The 18,508-nt window shown below is 46.0% G+C and overlaps 1 protein-coding gene across 4 annotated transcripts in view; it reads right to left on the minus strand.

Moving 5' to 3' along the window:
- Nucleotides 1–2,258: 2,258 nt before the first annotated feature.
- Nucleotides 2,259–18,508, minus strand: part of GAB3 (GRB2 associated binding protein 3) — a 204,994-nt gene continuing 188,744 nt past the window's right edge. For 3 of the 4 annotated variants that reach the window (XM_030209401.1, XM_030209398.1, XM_030209400.1), the window contains 3 exons: nt 18,176–18,278; nt 9,888–10,004; nt 2,259–3,090 (listed from right to left, as the gene is read on the minus strand). In XM_030209401.1, the coding sequence (XP_030065261.1) occupies nt 2,974–3,090; nt 9,888–10,004; nt 18,176–18,278 (337 nt within the window). In that variant the 3' untranslated portion in view covers nt 2,259–2,973. The remainder of the gene's footprint in view (nt 3,091–9,887; nt 10,005–18,175; nt 18,279–18,508) is intronic. The other variant, XM_030209399.1, reaches the window with a different exon arrangement.

Below are 18,508 nucleotides of genomic sequence, written 5' to 3' on the forward strand. Positions count from 1 at the left end.
AATCTGAGCTGATGGGAATGACTATTTCGGAGGAAGCAGTGGGTAGTCTATTACAATCGTTTGCCTTTCATAGGTCTAGAATGAGTTTTCGTTATCTGGGAATACAGTTGTCTAGAGGTTTATCTCAACTTTATTCTTTGAACTACACCCCTCTGTTTCAACAGCTGAGGAGGGACTTGGCCAGCTGGAAGAATGGTTGGCTCTCTTGGCAGGGTAGAATTTCAGCTGTTAAAATGAATCTGCTACAAAGATTATTGTTCTTATTTCAAATCTCTTCCCTTGTCTGTTCTGAAAGCTGATTTGTTGCGTTTACAGTCTGAAATTTCTGGGTTTTTATGGGAGGGATGCCCCTCGAGGTTATCCAAGAGAGTGATGTGGAGCCCTCCGCAGCAGGGGGGTAGGGGATTGCCTAATTTGGTTTGGTACTATTGGGCAGCACAACTTAAGTTGATTTCAGGCTGGAGTGGGGGGGGGGGGGGGGAGCAGACAGCTACAATGTTACCAATATTTTGTACATGACTATTCCACTAGCAACATTCCATGTAGAAGTCGGCCCTTGCAGATCACCAATGTGGCCGCGCAGGCTTCTGCTTCTGTGAGTCTGAAGCCTGCGCAGCCTTCTACATGGAATGTTGCTAGTGGAATAGCAACATTCAATGTAGAATCTCCAATAGTAGCAACATTCCATGTGGAATCTTCAATAGTATCTATTTTATTTTTGTTACATTTGTACCCTGCGCTTTCCCACTCATGACAGGCTCAATGCGGCTTACATGGGGCAATGGAGGGTTAAGTGACTTGCCCAGAGTCACAAGAAGCTGCCTGTGCCTGAAGTGGGAATCAAACTCAGTTCCTCAGTTCCCCAGGACCAAAGTCCACCACCCTAACCACTAGGTCACTCCTCCACTCCATTAAATGAAGTTTAGCCACAGAGACAGGAAATCTTCTATTCCACGTCTGTTGAAGTAACATACCCCCCCCCCCCACCAATATTTAGCTGGTGGTAGGCAGCTTTGTTAGCTGCCACCACCATCGTTGACCTCGGATATTCAAGGCCCAGCTGTTTCCAGTGGCCAGACTTGAATATCCAGGGTTTTTTTGGGCTAGTTCTAACTTAACCGGCTATGTGAATATTCAGTGCTGGCCAGTTAAGTCAATAATGCTAAAAGTTAGGAGCCGTTCCTGGCCGGTTAAATAGTGCTATTGGGCCCATGGTAGATAATGGTCCATCCAGTCTGCCCAACATATACATACTTAGTCTTGTGTTGTCTTTGCCATTTTCAGGACACAGACTGTAGAAGTCTGCCTTGCACTGGCTTAATTTGCAACTACCGGAGTTGCTGTTGAAGCCTGCTTCAGCCCAACCAGATCTGTCTAGCCATAATCAGGACACAGACCATAGAAGACTGCCCGGCCCTGGGCCCCTAAGTTCCTTTATAGAATACAAGCTTAATCCAGTACCAGCGTGCCTAACATTTAGGTGTTCACACTTTTGCCAGCTGCCTGGTGTAAGTATGGGCACCTAAATGCAGTGAAGGATTATTTACTCAGACTGGCAATGTCATCTAAAGCCAAATCTTTTAGTCATGAAAGGAAAGATTATTTTTCCATTTTTTTTTGCAATGTTGATTTTTTCTCTGTAACACTAATGTGAATGCAATAGCTAACGTTATAATGCATAAACTAATACAGTATACCACAGACATCAATTTTGTACCCAACCAACCATTGGTACATGAGGTGTCAGTACAATTGATACCGTGCTGCACATCTCATGGGCTGCCAGAGGGGAGAGAAATACCTCGTTTTAATGCTTGGTATAAATCCCTCATCCGGCACGCTCCTTTCTACTGGGCACTGTAGTTTCTGCAATAAGAACTGAATGCTTTCCACTACGATGAAGTACTGGGTTTATTCATGCTTCTCAGAGACATTTCCGTTTGTTATATCAAATTTCAAAATACTAAGGGCCCTGTTTACTAAACCGCTATACGCGTGTTACCGTTTTTAATGCACGTTAACCGTGTACGCGCCTACAATATCCTTATAGGCGCCTACATGGTTAGCGTGTGCGCTAATTATAGGTGTGTTAAAAATGCGAATGCGCTTAGGGGGCCCTTTTACAAAGGCACGCTGAAAAATGGCCTGTGATAGTTTTGGGCACGTACAGAATCATTTTTCAGTGCACCTGTAAAAATGCCTTTTAAAAACTTTTTGCCAAAAATGGGACGTGCGGCAAAATGAAAATTGCCGCGCGTCTATTTTGGGTCTGAAACCTTACCGCCAGCCATTGACCCAGCGGTAAGGTCTTACGTGGTAACCAAGCGGCAATGGTGTACATGTGTACTTATCGCCTGCGTGCCAGAACATAAAAATATCTTCTGGTGCGCCTAGCGGACGCACGCCAAAAAAAATGAAATTACCGCAAGGGCCACGCGGTAGCCGGGTGTTAAGTCAAAATTGGCGCATGTTGGGCGCACGTAGGCACCTAGTATTAAGAAACCAACTTGCAATATTCAAATAACCACATAATAAATGTTACAGTTTAGAATTAAAAAAAATTCCTGGATGCTTTTAGTCAAATGCCAATATATAGTACAAAGTAATTGTAAAATATAGAGAAAATAAAAGCAGTATTCAAACACAATGAAATATTGCTTTGGAAAGTTCTCCTGAGCACAATACCACAGTTCCTTTTAGATCTCTTTCTGCGGCTGCTCCCCTCTCCCTTCCCCAGAAGGTCAGGTTTTCAGGATATCTACAATGAATCTGCATCACTTTCCACACAACTGATCTATGGCCCAGAGTCGCTCGAGTATTCTGATGCTCTGGGGGCTAATAGAGAAGATAGCTGAGTGCCATTGCCTGCAGAGGCATCAAATGCTACTCTCTGATTCCCTTTCTTACTTTAGCTGCATTGCTGATAGTGCGTTCTAGTGCAAATAACCAGGAAACTTATCCCCTTTGTTATTTTCATGCCTTTGACTGTCTCTCATCAGTCCATTCCTGCTTAGTGTTCTGCAAAGCCTGAGTCTTCTGTTCATCCACCTGAACATAGTCCACCCTCTCTTCTTCCGGAAAAAAAGGCTTCTGCGGTGGGAGAAACAAGGAGAACGTGGTCAGAATGCATCAGCCGTGGCAGGGGTGAAAACGTTTCACGGGGGGGTTAATTTTACGTACGCTCCCGTTCCTTTGCTCTCCACATTAGGGGCTTAATTTTATAACAGGACATCTAGGTGAGAGGTGCAAAAAAATGCCTAATATAAACCTATTTAATAAAGGTTTCAAAAAGAAGGGTTTTCAAATACAACATAACCAATAATACACCTCCCTAAATTAACTTTTTTAGGCTCATGTTGGACTTCAGAAGAGTCACTTGGGAATATGAAATTTTCACCGACATTCCTACACCATGTTCGTCATAGGTTTCATTCTTAGCCAATTTTTTTTAATGTTTAGAAAACATTTTTAAACCCATATTTAATAAAAATTCAGGGCCCCGTTTACTAAGGTGAGCTAGCGTTTTTATCGCGTGCTAATGCTAGGGACACCCATATATTCCTAACGCGCCTATAGTACAGCTTAGTAAACAGGACCCTCAGTCTCCGAATTATTACTTCAAATAGAGAATGGTACTTATCTGCTTAATAGGTCGGCAGGGGGCCTGAATTCTGACACGTATCAAGGACCATCCCCTTATTCAAACACCTATGATGCCACAGTATTAATTCTATAATGCTTCTGAGACTAAATTTTTATTAAATAGGGATTAAAAAATTTTCTAAAAATTAAAACATTGGCTAAGATGGAGACCTATGATGAACATGGTGTGGGAGTCTTGCTGAAAAATTGTTATTCCTGAGTGTCATGTCTGAAGGTCCACCACATATGAAACAGTAGAGGAAAGAAGAAGAGGAGTCTCTCGCAGATGGTGTCCAAAGAACTTTAATTCAAAAATCTTCAGGTACATTAAAGAGACCCGACACGATTCGTGTTTCGGGCCTACTGGCCTGCATCAGGGGGTCTAGGAATTGATATTGTTGTATATATTCCCAGAAGAATCGTTCAAAAACAAAGGTCTCCAATGAGAAGCTTGTGCACAAAACACTGGCTGAGTGCCGTATCCACAAGGGATGCAGGCCAGTAGGGCCGAAACACGAATTGTGTCAGGTCTCTTTAATGTTCCTGAAGATTTTTGAATTAAAGTTCTTTGGACACCATCTGCGAGAGATTCCTTTTCTTTTTTCCTCTACTGTTTTATACGTAGTATACTCTTATCTGTGGAGGTTTTCCTCTGTTGTTGTGATTATGTCCGAAGGTCAAACATAAATTAATTTAGTGAGGTGCAATACTGGTTTTGTTATTTTATAAGGGTAACGCAGGTGCCAACGTGTCTTTGTAAAACAGGCTCTCAGATCCAGCCTCAACAGCACACAAATTTACACCTGGTTTACGAAAAGTGCTAATGTGTAAATGTACTCTACGCATGTATACACGTTTTCTAAAATATGTCCATACACTGCAACCCTGCCTCCGTTCCTCCCAAGCTATATCCTATTTGGAGTGGGCCAAATTCTATAAATGATGCCCTAAAAATTGGCGCTGAAAAACCACACGGTTAGCGTGATTCTACAAACTACGCCTAAAGTTAGGTGTAGTTTATAAAATATGCTCACGCGAGCACTTGAAACTAAAAGTTAGGCACACCAGGCCTAAAACTAGGCCTAAACACCTGTGCCTAAGTTAGACGCAGGTCGGGCGTATACCATAATAGTGCGCATAGTTTTTTTGAAACACCCACAACTCACCTCTTCCACACCCATGGCCATTTTCGACTGTGCACATTAGAATTTATGCGCACCGCGTTGTAGAATATGCCTAGAAAGTTGTGCACATAAATTCTAATTAAAGCCAATTAATGTCACTAGTTGGTTGTTAAGTACCAATTATCAGTGCTGATTGGTTTGTTAATCTATTAAGTTGTGCACGCAATTTGGCCAAATTAGCGCGCATAACTTAAGACACCACATATAGAATTTTACTGCATACTTTTTATGTTATGTACAGGGTCTTTCAAGTTTATAAAAACCCTTTTCTGCATGTAAAGCCAGTTTACAAATGGAAAAAAGCTTCACAAACTGACCCCTCACACGCACTGTCACTTTTTCTGACACTGAAATACAGTATGGGGGGGGGGGGGGGGGTTCTGTTACTTAACTGTGTTCATTTTTTGCACTTAATGCACGCTAACAGCAAAAATCAGCACACATTAGTTGTAAAGGCTCTGCGCTAATTGTCAGGGGCATACGCATTATGAGCTCAACAATTAACACATGGACATTTGCATAATAGATATAGAATCTGGTCACAGTTAGTACCCTATTGAAGAGGCACTAAGTGAAGATGAAGTTTAGTGTGCGTTAATTACTGTCCCCGTGGCAGTGGTGTAGCCAAGGGTGGGCCCACGTCTACCCACTTTGGGCTCAGGCCCACCCAGTAGCAGCACACCTATGATGTGGCTGGCAGGGATCCCCAAGCCCCTCCAGCTGAAAACTCCCAACAACTGTTCCTCCTGCATACGTTGTAAATAGCAGATCTTTGCCTGCAGCGAACAGCGACTGATACATACTGCTCACACTGGCCCCACAGCCTTCCCTCTGATGTATTCCCACCTATGCGGAAACAGGAAGTTGCATCAGAGGGAAGGCTGTGGGGTCAACATGAGCAGTGTGTATTAGTTGCTGCTTGCTGCCGGTGAAAATCTGTTATTTACAAGGTATGTGTGGGGAGATGGGTTGTTTGAGAGACCATATAGCATGCAGATGAGAGAGGAGAGACCAAATCACTTGTGGGACAAGGCACAGTTCTTATGCTCACCCATTTTGGACCCAGGCCCACCCAAAATTGGGTGTCTGGCTACGCCCCTGCCCCATGGTATTCTCTACTGTGGAGCAAACATCAGTGCAACAAACCGAATGGTGGAAGGCAAAAGGATTTGTGTAGTATACTCCTGGGGCGTAGCCAGACACCCAATTTTTGGGTGGGCCTGGGCAGAATAACTCTGCCCTGTCCCACAAGTGATTTGGTCTCTCCCTCTCTCGCCTGCTTGCCATTTGGTCTCTCAAACATCCTCCCTCCCTCGCATGCAGCAACTAATACACACTGCTCATGTTGATCCCACAGCCTTCCCTCTGATGCAACTTCCTGTTTCCGCGTAGGTGGGAATACGTCAGAGGAGAGGCTGTGGGGCTGGTGTGAATAGTATGTATCAGTTGCTGCTCGCTGCAGGCGAAGATCTGCTATTTACAAGGTATGCAGGAGGGACAGTTGTTGGGAGTTTTTGGCTGGTGAGGCTTAGGGATCCCTGCCAGCCAAATCATACCATGTTTCCCCAAAAATAAGACAGTGTCTTATATTAATTTTTGCTCCCAAAGATGCGCTAGGTCTTATTTTCAGGGTATGTCTTATTTTTTCATGAAGAATTCTTACCGTGGGTGCACGAGTAGTCTCTTGTAGCTCAGAGGATACCGTAGCACTCTGTAGTAGCGGGGCCGGGCTCGGGAGTAGTAGGGGGACTGTGGCGGTCAGGAACAGTATTGAAGTGGGGGGTGGTATCCTGCAGGAGTACGCCGCGGCTCACCTATCTGCCCACAGTGACCGCAGGACTCGAGCGGAGCATAGCCGCCCTGGCCGGGCTGGGAATGGAGGATGGGTATGCACTAGGGAAGGTAATGGAATGTGAGGCCGGGCTGCTCTGGCTGGGGGTCTCGGGAGGTTGTGAGAGGGCTTAGGGCGCAGGATCATCCCTACCGTATTACAAATGTTAAAAAAAATTCTACGGTAGCTCCGTTCCCCGTTGGTGGCGCTTTATGCGCTCCTCCTGTACATTTGCAACACTTTCCATCCTTCTAATCTGACTTAGCCCTTGGGCGATGGAGCAGTGCCGAAAGGGCTCGGTTACTCATTTTCTTTTCTTTTATTATTTCTGCAAGGAGGATGTTTCTTTTCTTTCCGGGCTCACTTACCGGTAGTTGATCTTCACAAAAGCGTGAAAGAGAATGGTAGGAGTCTGCTGGACGATAGATTTTCCACCTCAGTCTTGTTTCTTGCATTTCTTTAATGTTATTTCGTCTTTGGGTTGCAGCGAAAAAAATTAAGGTGTCTGTGTCCATGTCCCATCGGAGCCAAACAAAAACTTTGCTAGGTCTTACTTTCGGGGGAGGCCTTATATTTAGCAATTCAGCAAAACCTCTACTAGGTCTTATTTTCAGGGGATGTCTTATTTTCGGGGAAACAGGGTAGGTGTGCTGCTACTGGGTGGGCCTGAGCCCAAAGTAGGTGGGCCTGGGCCCATCCAGGCCCACCCTTGGCTACGCCACTAGTATACTCAACGAACACAGAAAATCAACAAACACATTCTTTACTCTCACTTTTAAGAGCATCATTAATGGTATTTGCTGAAATGCTCTCTCAGATCATCTCCAGAACCACTAAACTCCCCTCTAAAAACATTCTTCTGGTTAAGCACATTATGGTGTAATACAATCTCTATTGTATTCAATGTCTATGAAGCAGGACACCAACCGATTCAGAAGTAGCCCATAATGAAAAATACCAGTTTCAGAGTCGAACGCATTAAACGTATAAAGGATTTTTAATGAAAGAAGGGTGACAGCAATTTCAAATAAATTTGTATCCCGAGCGCCAATTTAATTGCAGCAGTAATCTGATTGCCCACTCTGTGCATGTCTGAGGGGCAGGCAGAGGAGAAGGGTACAGAAGGAGATGAGCCTGTGCCAGTCCCAGCCACAGTGATTAACAGCAGGAAGCAGCAGACCAGGCAGGCAGCAAATCAAGATTTTCATTGGCCACATTTTAACCATAGGTCTAGTTTGGGGTGGAGGTGGGATAGTGGTGGTGCCCCCCCCCCCCCAAATGCTGTAGCTGTTAACTGTAATATAGTCTTCATGCCCATTCTTCACCCATGTCTTGCCCAGGGGCGTAGCCAGACTTCAGCGGGAGGGGGCACATTTTAGCCCCCCCCGCCATTGCCGGGCCGCCCCCCCCCCCCCCCGCCACCACCACCAACTTTGCCCCCCCCTGCTGACGACCCTCTCGACCCCCCCCTCCCGCCGCTGCCATCGTCGCCTACCTTTGCTGGCGTGGGACCCCAATCCCTGCCAGCCGAGGTCCCCGTGCAAGGCTTCGTTCTGTTTCTGCAGGACGTCAGAAACAGAACAAAGTCTTCTGCGGGAAGCAAGAGGACCTCGGCTGGCGGGAGTTGGGGTCCCCCACCAGCAAAGGTAGCCCACGGCGATGGCGGGGGAGGATTGGCAGCGGGTGGTCAAGAGGGTCGTCGGTAGGAGGGTCCAGGACCAAATCTATGGGGACCCAGGCCCCTGTGGCCCCATGTAGCTACGCCCCTGGTCTTGCCTAGAAACTGCCTACCAACATAAAATGCCCTTAAGCATGAACTAGCCCACACTAACTGTTAAAATAATGCAAAACCAGTTACCACACTTACGCAGTAGCAGTTTAACATGTGCTAATTCATGCACTTTAGTAAAAAAAGGTCTCTACTATAGAGGGTGACCAAAACCAGTTTCTTCAATTTTGAATCTGCAGCTGAAATTTGCTGCTCATTTTTCGTAGAAGCTGAAACTGACTGCTAGGACCCAGCCCAGCCCCTGCATGGCATGAGCCCCCACTCCCTCTTCTCCATGCACAGAATGAGCCCCCTCCCTCCCTCTCCTATGTGCACAGAATGAACCCCTCCCCCCCAGGCCTACCGACCATCTCCTGGTGGTCTAGTGGGTAGTCAGGGCAGAAGCGATCCTCAGTTGCTCCTGCCTATGTCCTTTCCACTGCCAAAATGGCTGCTGCGACCTGTAGTGCCAGTCCTGTGAGACTGCCGCTGGAGACTATAGCAGCCTATTTGAGATTGGAGCTGGCACAGGCAGGAATTACTGGAAATTGCTCCTGCCCTGACTACCCACTACCAGGGGCGTAGCCAGACTTCGGCAGGAGGGGGATCCAGAGCCCGAGGTGAGGGGGCACATTTAGCCTCCCCCCCCCCCCCCCCCCCCGGTGCTGCCACCAACAACTTTGACCCCCTCCACCCCCCCCCCCGGCGCCGACTCTCTCAACCCCCTCTCCTGCCGCCAACCATCCCCCGCCGTCGCCTACCTTTGCTGGCGGGGAACCCCAACCCCCGCCAGCCGAGGTCCTCTTCTTCCTTTGTTCTGTTTCTGATTCTGACGTCTTCCACGTTGTATGTACAGGACGTCAGACTCAGAAACAGAACGAAGGAAGAAGAGGACCTCGGCTGGCGGGGGTTGGGGTTCCCTGCCAGCAAAGGTAGCAGACTGCGACGGCGGGTTGCGGCGGGAGCGGGGGGGTCGAGAGGGTTGCCGGCAGGGGGTCCAGGGCCAAATCTACAGGGGCCCAGGCCCCCGTGGCCCCACATAACTACGCCCCTGCCCACTACACCACCAGGGGACAGTAGGTCAGAGGGGAGGCTCATTCTGTGCACTATGGGAAGGAGGAATGACCTAAAAACACTATATTGCACTTTATAATCATTTCCTACTCCCCAGTTAGATTTTCTAACTGACAACACGCCATTTTCCAAGTAGAAGAGATTAAAGAAGTTTTTTGATTATCCCTATATTGGGCCCAAATTCTCACCGGTATATTATATCACACTGCAACACCTGAGTTTGATCAAGACCCCTGAGGCAGGCCTTAGGGCAGAAACACGGCCGTGTTGGGTTGTTTTTTAGAACCCCAATAAAAGTTTTTTGGTATCCTCCTTGGTTTCTCCTCACTATTTTGTTCCATATCCGTGAAATAAAGCCATCATATGTTAATATTAAACATTTTCCTACCTTCTGTACAGGCGATGGTGATGCAGAATTAAAATCCAAGGCTAAGTAATCAAGGTTAACCTTTCTGAGTGACAGGAAAGCGCCATTGCACAGGGAGGTTGACTGCCACTGATCCTGCTGGGGAACGATATTTAAAACATCATTAGCAGAAAGCTCGTGTAAAATATATGCATCATGAGTCTCAAATACAGAAGAGAATGGCTTGAAGATTCAGAAAATCTTGTTCCTTCTTTGTAGAGAAATTTGCATACAGTTATGACTACTAACCAATGGCAGGGCAGCTTCCAATATTTTGTAATGACATCACAATATGCTCTGACCTCCCTGAGATGATCTCTGAACTGACCTGTTTTTCAGGAAGGAAGGTGTGTTAGTGAGGGCAAACATGAGTGTGTTCTGGTTCAGACTCTTAAGTAAACTTTAATTCAGTTTCATATTTATAAGAACACTAGTAAAAAAGGCCCGTTTCTGACTCAAATGAAACGGGCGCTAGCAAGGTTTTCCTCGGAGTGTGTATGTTTGGGAGAGTGTATGTGAGAGTGACTGTTTGAGAGTCAGAGTGAAAGTGTGAGTGTGTGAGAGAGAGAGTGAGTCTGGGTGTGAGTGTGTTTGTGAGAGAGTGTGTGTGTGTGAGAATGAGAGTGTGTGCAAGTGTGTATGTGAGACACAGTGTGAGAGAGAGTGTGTGTGTGTGGGCGAGAGAGAGAATGTGTGTGAGACATAGATTCTCTGTGAGAGTGAGTGTATGAGACCAAGCGAGTGTGTGAGTGACTGTGTGGCACATAGAGAGTGAATGTGATACAGTGTGAGACAGAGTGTGTGAGAGTGAGAGTCAGAAAGACATTGTATATGAGAGAGAGAGTGTGAGCCGTGCCCTCCCAATCCATGGCCATCTGTCCCCTGCCCCCTCCATTCATCCTTTTCCAGCAATTCCCCTCTCTCCCTGAGCCCTGCCCTCCCAATCCATGGCCATCCATGTTTCTCTGTCACCTGCCCCCTCCATTCATCCCTATCCAGCATTTCCCCTCTCTGCCTGAGGCCTGCCCTGCAATCCATATCCATCCATGCCCATCTGTCCCCTCCATTCATCCCTATCCAGCAATTCCCCTCTCCCTGAGTACTGCCCTTCCAATCCATGCCCATCCATGCTCCTCTGTCACCTGGCCCCTCCATTTTTCCCTATCCAGCAATTGCCCTCTCTCCCTGAGGCCTGCCCTGCAATCCATATCCATCCATGCCCATCTGTCCCCTCTATTCATCCCTATCCAGCAATTTCCCTCTCTCCCTCTAGTCCTGCCCTCCCAATCCATGCCCATCCATGCTCCTCTGTCCCCTGCCGCCTCCATTCATCCTTTTCCAGCAAGTCCCCTCTCTCCCTTCCATGACCCCCCCTCGCATCCATGCTCCTCTCTCTCCCATGTCCCAGCCTGGCCCGCCATCTTCTCCCCCCCCCTTCGCATCCATGCCCCCCCCCCTTCGCATCCATGCCCCCCCCCCCCCTTCGCATCCATGCATCCCTTTTTTTTTTTTTCTTCTTTTTAACTTTACCTCCGTGGCGGTTTGTGCAGCAAAGCGTCAGGGAAGGAGGCGGCGCTCCCGACGTCTAGCTTTCCCTTCGCTGTGTTCCGCCAAGGCGGAACACAGCGAAGGGAAAGCTAGACGTCGGGAGCGCCGCCTCCTTCCCTGACGCTTCGCTTCCGGATTTGTTTGGTTTGACGTGAGGGCGGGGCAGAGACGGCTGGCTGGCTTGAAGGCTTCACACCACGAATCCACGAACCCTTCAGCCTGGGAGTGACGTCAGATGGCTTCATGGCTTCACAGAACGTTGTCCTCAGAATGTTGAGGGTGCGTTTTATTATATTAGATAAGCATAAGTGTTGCCATACTGGGACAGACCGAAGGTCCATCAAGCCCAGTATCGTGTTTCCAACAGTAGCCAATCCAGATCACAAGTACATAAGTATATAAGTAATGCCACACTGGGAAAAGACCAAGGGTCCATTGAGCCCAGCATCCTGTCCACGACAGCGGCCAATCCAGGCCAAGGGCACCTGGTGAGCTTCCCAAACGTACAAACATTCTATACATGTTATTCCTGGAATTGTGGCAAGATCCCAATATTAAAGTGGGATTTGAACCTAGGTCTCTTGGTTTAAAGTCCACTGCACTAACCACTAGGTCAGTGGTTCCCAAACCTGGTCCTGGAAGCACCCCAATCAGTCAGGTTTTCAGAACATCTACAATGAATATTGATGAGAGAGAGATTCGCATGCACTGCCTGCAAATATCTGGAATTCGTTGCCGGAGAACGTGGTGAAGGCGGTTAGCTTAGCAGAGTTTAAAAAGGGGTTAGATGGTTTCCTAAAGGACAAGTCCGTAAACCACTACTAAATGGACTTGGGAAAAATCCACAATTCCAGGAATAACATGTATAGAATGTTTGTACGTTTGGGAAGCTCACCAGGTGCCCTTGGCCTGGATTGGCCACTGTCGTGGACAGGATGCTGGGCTCGATGGACCCTTTGTCTTTTCCCAGTGTGGCATTACTTATGTACTTATCTCTCATGAATATTCATCACGGATAGCCTGAAAACCAGATTGGCTGGGGTGCCTCCAGGACCAGGTTTGGGAACCACTGACCTAAGCTATTCCTCGGACTTAGCTTAGAGAGCATACAGTCCAGTAGAGGTGCACGCGCTCTAAAGCACTCCAACAATTTTATGTTTCTTATTATAATTATCTTCACCTGAGCTTTCAGCGGTGCTACCGGTCAATATCATAGAATGATTTTCAATGACAAGTCTTATGCCCCCCCACCTGATCAATGGGCATTAGGTGTGTGTAACTACTTTTTTAACTTTGAAAATCTTATAAATTTCTTAAATCTTATCAACTCTTAACGTTTCTCCAGATTAGTGAATATGATTGTACTCATCTTTTCCGAGTATGGTTTAAGAGTTTAACATATATTAAAAAGCAGTAGTCCCAAGCACAGACCCCTTGGGAACTCCACTATTTATACTTCTCCATTGAGAATACTAACCATTTAACCCTACTCTCTGTTTTCTATCTTTTAACCAGTTTTTAATCCACAATAGAACACTACCTCCTACCCATGACTCTCCAATTTCCTCTGGAGTCTTTCATGAGGCATTTTATTTATTTGGATTTTGCTCGCACCTTTTTGAGTAGTAGCTCAAGGTGAGTTATATTCAGGTACATTGGGTATTATCTCTGTCCCAGGAGAGCTCTCAATCTAAGTTGGTACCTGAGGCAACGGAGGGTTAAGTGACTTGCTCAAGATCACAAGGAGAAGCAGTGGGATTTGAACTGGCCACTTCTGGAAGTTAAGCCGGGTGCTCTAACCACTAGGCCATTCCTCCACTTTGTCAAATGCCTTTTGAAAATCCAGATACACAATATTGACTGGCTCACCTTTATCCACATTTGTTCACCTCTTCAAAGAAATGTAGTAGATTGGTGAGTCAAGATTTCCCTTTACTAAATCCATGTTGGCTTTGTCTCATTAATCCATGCTTATGAATATGCTCTGTAATTTTGTTCTTTATAATAGTCTCTACCATTTTGCCTGGCACTGACGTCAGGTTCACTGGTCTATAATTTCAAAGATCACCTCTGGAACATTTTTTAAAAAAATCAGTGTTACATTGGCCACCCTCCAACCTTCTGGTACCATGCTTGATTTTAACAATAAATTACATATTACTGAAAATAGTTCTGCAAGTTCATTTTTCAATTCTATCAATATTCTGGGATGAATACCATCCAGTCCAGGTGATTTGCTACTCTTCAATTTGTTATATTGTCACATTACATCTTCCAGGTTTACAGAGATTTGATTCAGTTTCTCTGACTCATCAGCTTTCTGGCACTGGTATCTCTCCCAAATCTTCCTCGGTGAAGACGGAAGTAAAGAATTAATTTAATCTCTCTGCTATAGCTTTGTCTTCCCTGAGTGCCCCCTTTACCCCTCAGTCATCTAGCTGTCCAACTGATTCTTTTGCTGGTTTCTTGCTTTTAATATACCTAAAAACGTTTTTACTATGTGTTTTTGCCTCTAATTCAATCTTTTTTTCAAAGTCTCTCTTTGCCTTCCTTATCAGCGCTTTGCATTTGACTTGCCATTCCTTATGTTGTTTCTTATTCTTTCTGTCGGATGCTTCTTCCGTTTTCTGAAGGATTTTCTTTTAGCTGCAATAGCTTCCTTCACCTCACTTTTTAACTATGCTGGCTGTCGTTTGGCCTTTCTTCCTCCTTTTTTAATACATGAAATATAACTGGCCGGGGCTTCCAGGATGGTAGTCTTGAACAGCATCCATGCATGATGCAAATTTTTGACCTTTGAAGCTGCTCAAGTTTTATTTTGACTGTTCTTCTCATTTTATCACGGTCTCCTTTTTGAAAGTTAAATGCTACCATATTGGATTTCCTGTGTGTACTTACTGCAGAGCTGATACAAATTATAGTGGGGACTGACAAAGATCACGAGAGAACTCTCCAAAGTTACTGAGGGGAGGATTCTGAGGTTTTGGGTGGTAAAGGATTCTGAGGTTTTGGGTGGTAAAGGATCCAGCCCAAGTGGGTGGGTTCCTGGGTAAATTGCAGAGGGAAATGTTTCTGGTAGTTGAATGACAGTAGGGGAGAAGTTAGGAGTTCGTAAATGTGACTGTTGGGGTTCGCACAAGGTCTCTGGTTGCCTCTACCCCCACCCGGACCCTTTTGAAGAGGGGGGTTGTCCTGGATGAGTCCAAGAAACTAAGTCTGGCCAAAGAGGAGGTTTCTGCCAGTAAAGCATTAACCGTGAAGTAGAAGATTGCTCCAGGTGGGAAATAGGGGATCCCAGCCTGAGAGCAGGAACAGGAATGATCTGTTTGGAGCCAAAAGTGGTAGCCCGGAGAACTACTCTTTTGGGAGGGGAGTGTGGAGAGACAGGGAGGTCTGGTCCAAAACGAGTATCTGCTTACTGCACAAGTGCAGCAGGCACACCCTTAGGTCATTACACCCAGAAGGACCTGTAAACTGTAGGATTATAATTGCATGTGAGAAGATATACCATATCCCCGAGTTTGGCTCTGGATTTATTGTTTGCATGTGATATCAAGGTGGATTACAAATTGACTGTTTGAAAGAGGATTTGAACTGTCTTTTGCAGAATCTTCAGTAAAGTTTTGGATTGTTTGCATAACGTCTGGCCAGGAGTCTTTGAGTGCGAGTGAAACTCATTTACTCCCAGACTGGTACAGGAAAAAGTAAAGAGAAATAAAGCCCCAGCTCAAAACCCTACGGCCTTCCAGATTTTTATCCGGCCCTGGCCTACGCCCAAGTTCAGTGCGTGTGACTAGAAAAACTACAGCTAAGAAGAAATAAAAGACCCTTCCCTTTCTTTGTGGCCCTGACCTCAGGTTCTCCTGCCCTGAGACAAGCTAGCAAGTGACCGGACTGATGAGACCAGGGTTACATATGCATGAATTATACTTGCAGGGCTGGCTTAACCAATGGATCAGGTGAGGCTCTGGCGCAAGGCGCAGGGGGTAAAGGGTGCCAAACGTCTGAGCCTGTGATATCACTGGCCCTAAAGGGTATTTTTTATTTTACTGCATTTGTATCCCACATTTCCCACCTATTTGTGGGCTCAGTGTGGCTTACAATACATTGTAAATAATGGAAATGCAATTTGTTACAATCAGTTATGGATTAGATTGTGAGAAGTTAAGCGAGACAAAGTCAAGGTGTCGTTAGGGAATAGGACAAGGAAAAGAACAATGGAAAGAGACAACGGGAAATTGGTAGGGTGATAGAACCTTAGCAAAAGAACATTCGGTATAACATTTTCTGTGAGTGAAGGTTTAAGTGTGATGAGATTACGGGGGATGAGAGTTCAGAAAAGAACGTATTGGTGTATTTCTGGAACAGTGAGTGTGGACTTCATGTTGTTAATATGTGTCCCAGCTTGAGACCTATCCACTGGAATAGTGGTGGGCCAAGTTACATAGCTTAAACAGCTGAAAAGCACTGACTAGGCCTGATAACCAGCTGATGGCCTTATAGCTGAGAGCCTGCAAGAGCAGGACTGCTTGGTGAGTCTTATTGAAACCTGGTACAAACCTTTCAATTGAGTGTAACACTTACGATGTAGAAATTAATGACAAAAATGGTAAAAAGCTTGGTTCTTAAAATGGAGTCGTCTTTATAACATGGCTCCCAGAATCACAAGATAGAAAGACATAGATCTCTCTCAGTATTAGGAAAGAGGTTTAAAAGTGTTGAAATTGGCACTATGAAGAAATCTTTGAGAGGAGGGGTAGGTGGGCACCTGACCTGCGGTTAAGTATGATTCAGAGATGAAGAAAGATTAGAAAAAAAGTCCCTCTCCAATTGAGTTGTATGTACTGAAAATGCTATATAAGAACTGTGTATCAGAGCTATCATCGGAGTCCCTCCCCAACTTGATTCGGACAAGGGCGAAGCTCTGGCCGGTTGAACCCTGAATCTGTCTGATGTTTGTACCAACTTGAAGTCCTGATTTGGGTGAGAATAAAATACTATTTCTATCACAAAACTGCTCCAGTCTCTGTTTTAATCTCTCCTTTCTCTTGTACTTATCTTACACATGCACAAGTAAAAATTCACTCTCACTCATATAGATTTCATGTGGGAACATAGATGGCCAAAGATTCACTTAGACCCACAGAGACAGAAAGCTGTGGTCATGGGAATTAGATCTGAACTGCGCCTTCTGTCACCCCCCCCCCCCCCCCACACCTCCATGACCGGAGGCGCTCCTTAGAACCCTGATTCGTAACACCATGGAATGGGGTTTCGCTGGAATTTAGGGAGGGGATGATCAACAAGATCCTAGAAGAACAAACCCTCTGTACACCTCCGTGGGCAAGGGTCCTGCGGGGGTCTAGAGAGGGGTAGATTTTAACAATGTGTATTGCTCCTTACAGTAAATTTTATCGAAGAGATGAGTCTTCAGTAGTTTGCGGAAGTTGGTTAGTTCGTGGATTGTTTTCAAGTTGCGTGGTAGTATATTCCAGAATTGCGTGCTTATGTGAGAAAAGGTTGATGCGTTAAGCTGGCCCAGAGCTTACCTGGTGGTGCTGCATGTGCAGGGAAAAAAAGAAGAACCGACAACCTTCTCTCTGTCTGAGGCCACCTTTCCCTGTATACCTTTAAAATCAGTTTTCCCCTCCCAAACACAAGACAGAATTTCACCTAACAATACCCGCATCAGCGCCCCAGCATCTTTCGTCTGCCACGTCCCGGCCCTCCTTCCTGTTTCCATAGGGCCGATGCGGATAGTGTTAGGTGAAACGCTGCCGGTATTCAGGAGAGGGAAACTACCTTTCAAGGTGGGCCGAGGGGAGGATGGCCTGAGGGGTGGGGGGCATGCCAATGGGTGTATGCTAACAGGAAGCTGCCAAACCAAAAGTTGGCTCAAGGCAGCACCGTCCCTTGAGCCGGCCCTGTAAATTTGCATGTACTGCCTCCATTGTATGCAAATCTATCTCATGCATATTCACTGTAGGTATCCTGAAAGCCTAACTGGCTTGGTGTGCCCCGAGGACCGGGTTGAGAACCCCTGGTTCAGAGAGAAACAACTGATAAGGTAAAGAGATATGCAAGGGACACTGAAACAGTAGAATCTGAACACCGAGTTTGCGAGAGTGATACCCGGAGCCCAGTTTGGGTTGTGATTTTGAGAACTGTTGGTCTGTTTTGTGTTGGTTTATTGTTAATACATATTTTTAAAAACTTGGCTCTCTTGTACTTATTCACTATTCACCTACCCAGCCCAAATAGAATAAATAAAACCTGTTCAAAAATACCTTCCTCCTTGCAATAACCTCAACCAGCTCTTCTAGAGCCAGTTCCTCGTCTCTACCGCTAGGGAAATCTTAGGGGAGGTATCTCTGCTGTGACTCGCTCTGCAGGAGAGGATGGGGTCATGGAAAGAAGCTGCCGGTGACACTCAAGAAGACTGACAGGAGCCCGGACTGCCTGCCCCATCCTGCCTGGCACGAGGGCCACATTATCAAGCTGCTCTGCCCCGATACTAGATGAAGCAGGACTTTGTCCTGTTCAAGAACAGACTGGTTTTGTTTTTTTTTGCACTGTAGGGAAAGTGACTGTCCTCCTCTGAATGCCTCTTAAAGTGGGATTCCTAAAGGAGTCATAATTTGGCTACGTTCAGTTTTCTAGAAATTTCAGATTCCTGACAGTGGATAGTACGCAGAGTGGTTTTGTGTGAAGTGGAACGTTACCGTCTGAATGTTGCTTTCCTCCACCTCTCCCAAGTCCGAGCTGGCAAATATTCCTGCTGAGCTAATGCTGTCTCTTTCTGAAGAGATAAAGCTGGTCCGATTGCTAGGAAGAAAACACACAGAGGAGGTCATGGAAGCATGTCACAGAGAGAAGGTCTGTAAGAGAGCCAAAATCTGACATGGCACATATGCTAAAAAAAGAAAGCCGAGACAAACAAAAAACACCCTACCGCTGAACCCCTGGGCAAAACAATACACCCTTGGTGAAAAGAGTTAGCAGCATCTCAAGTGAGAAGTAGTTTTGTGACAGCATTTTTCTAATTGATACGTTGA

The sequence above is a fragment of the Microcaecilia unicolor genome, chromosome 7 (genome assembly GCF_901765095.1).
Source record: "Microcaecilia unicolor chromosome 7, aMicUni1.1, whole genome shotgun sequence".
Lineage (NCBI taxonomy): Eukaryota > Metazoa > Chordata > Amphibia > Gymnophiona > Siphonopidae > Microcaecilia > Microcaecilia unicolor.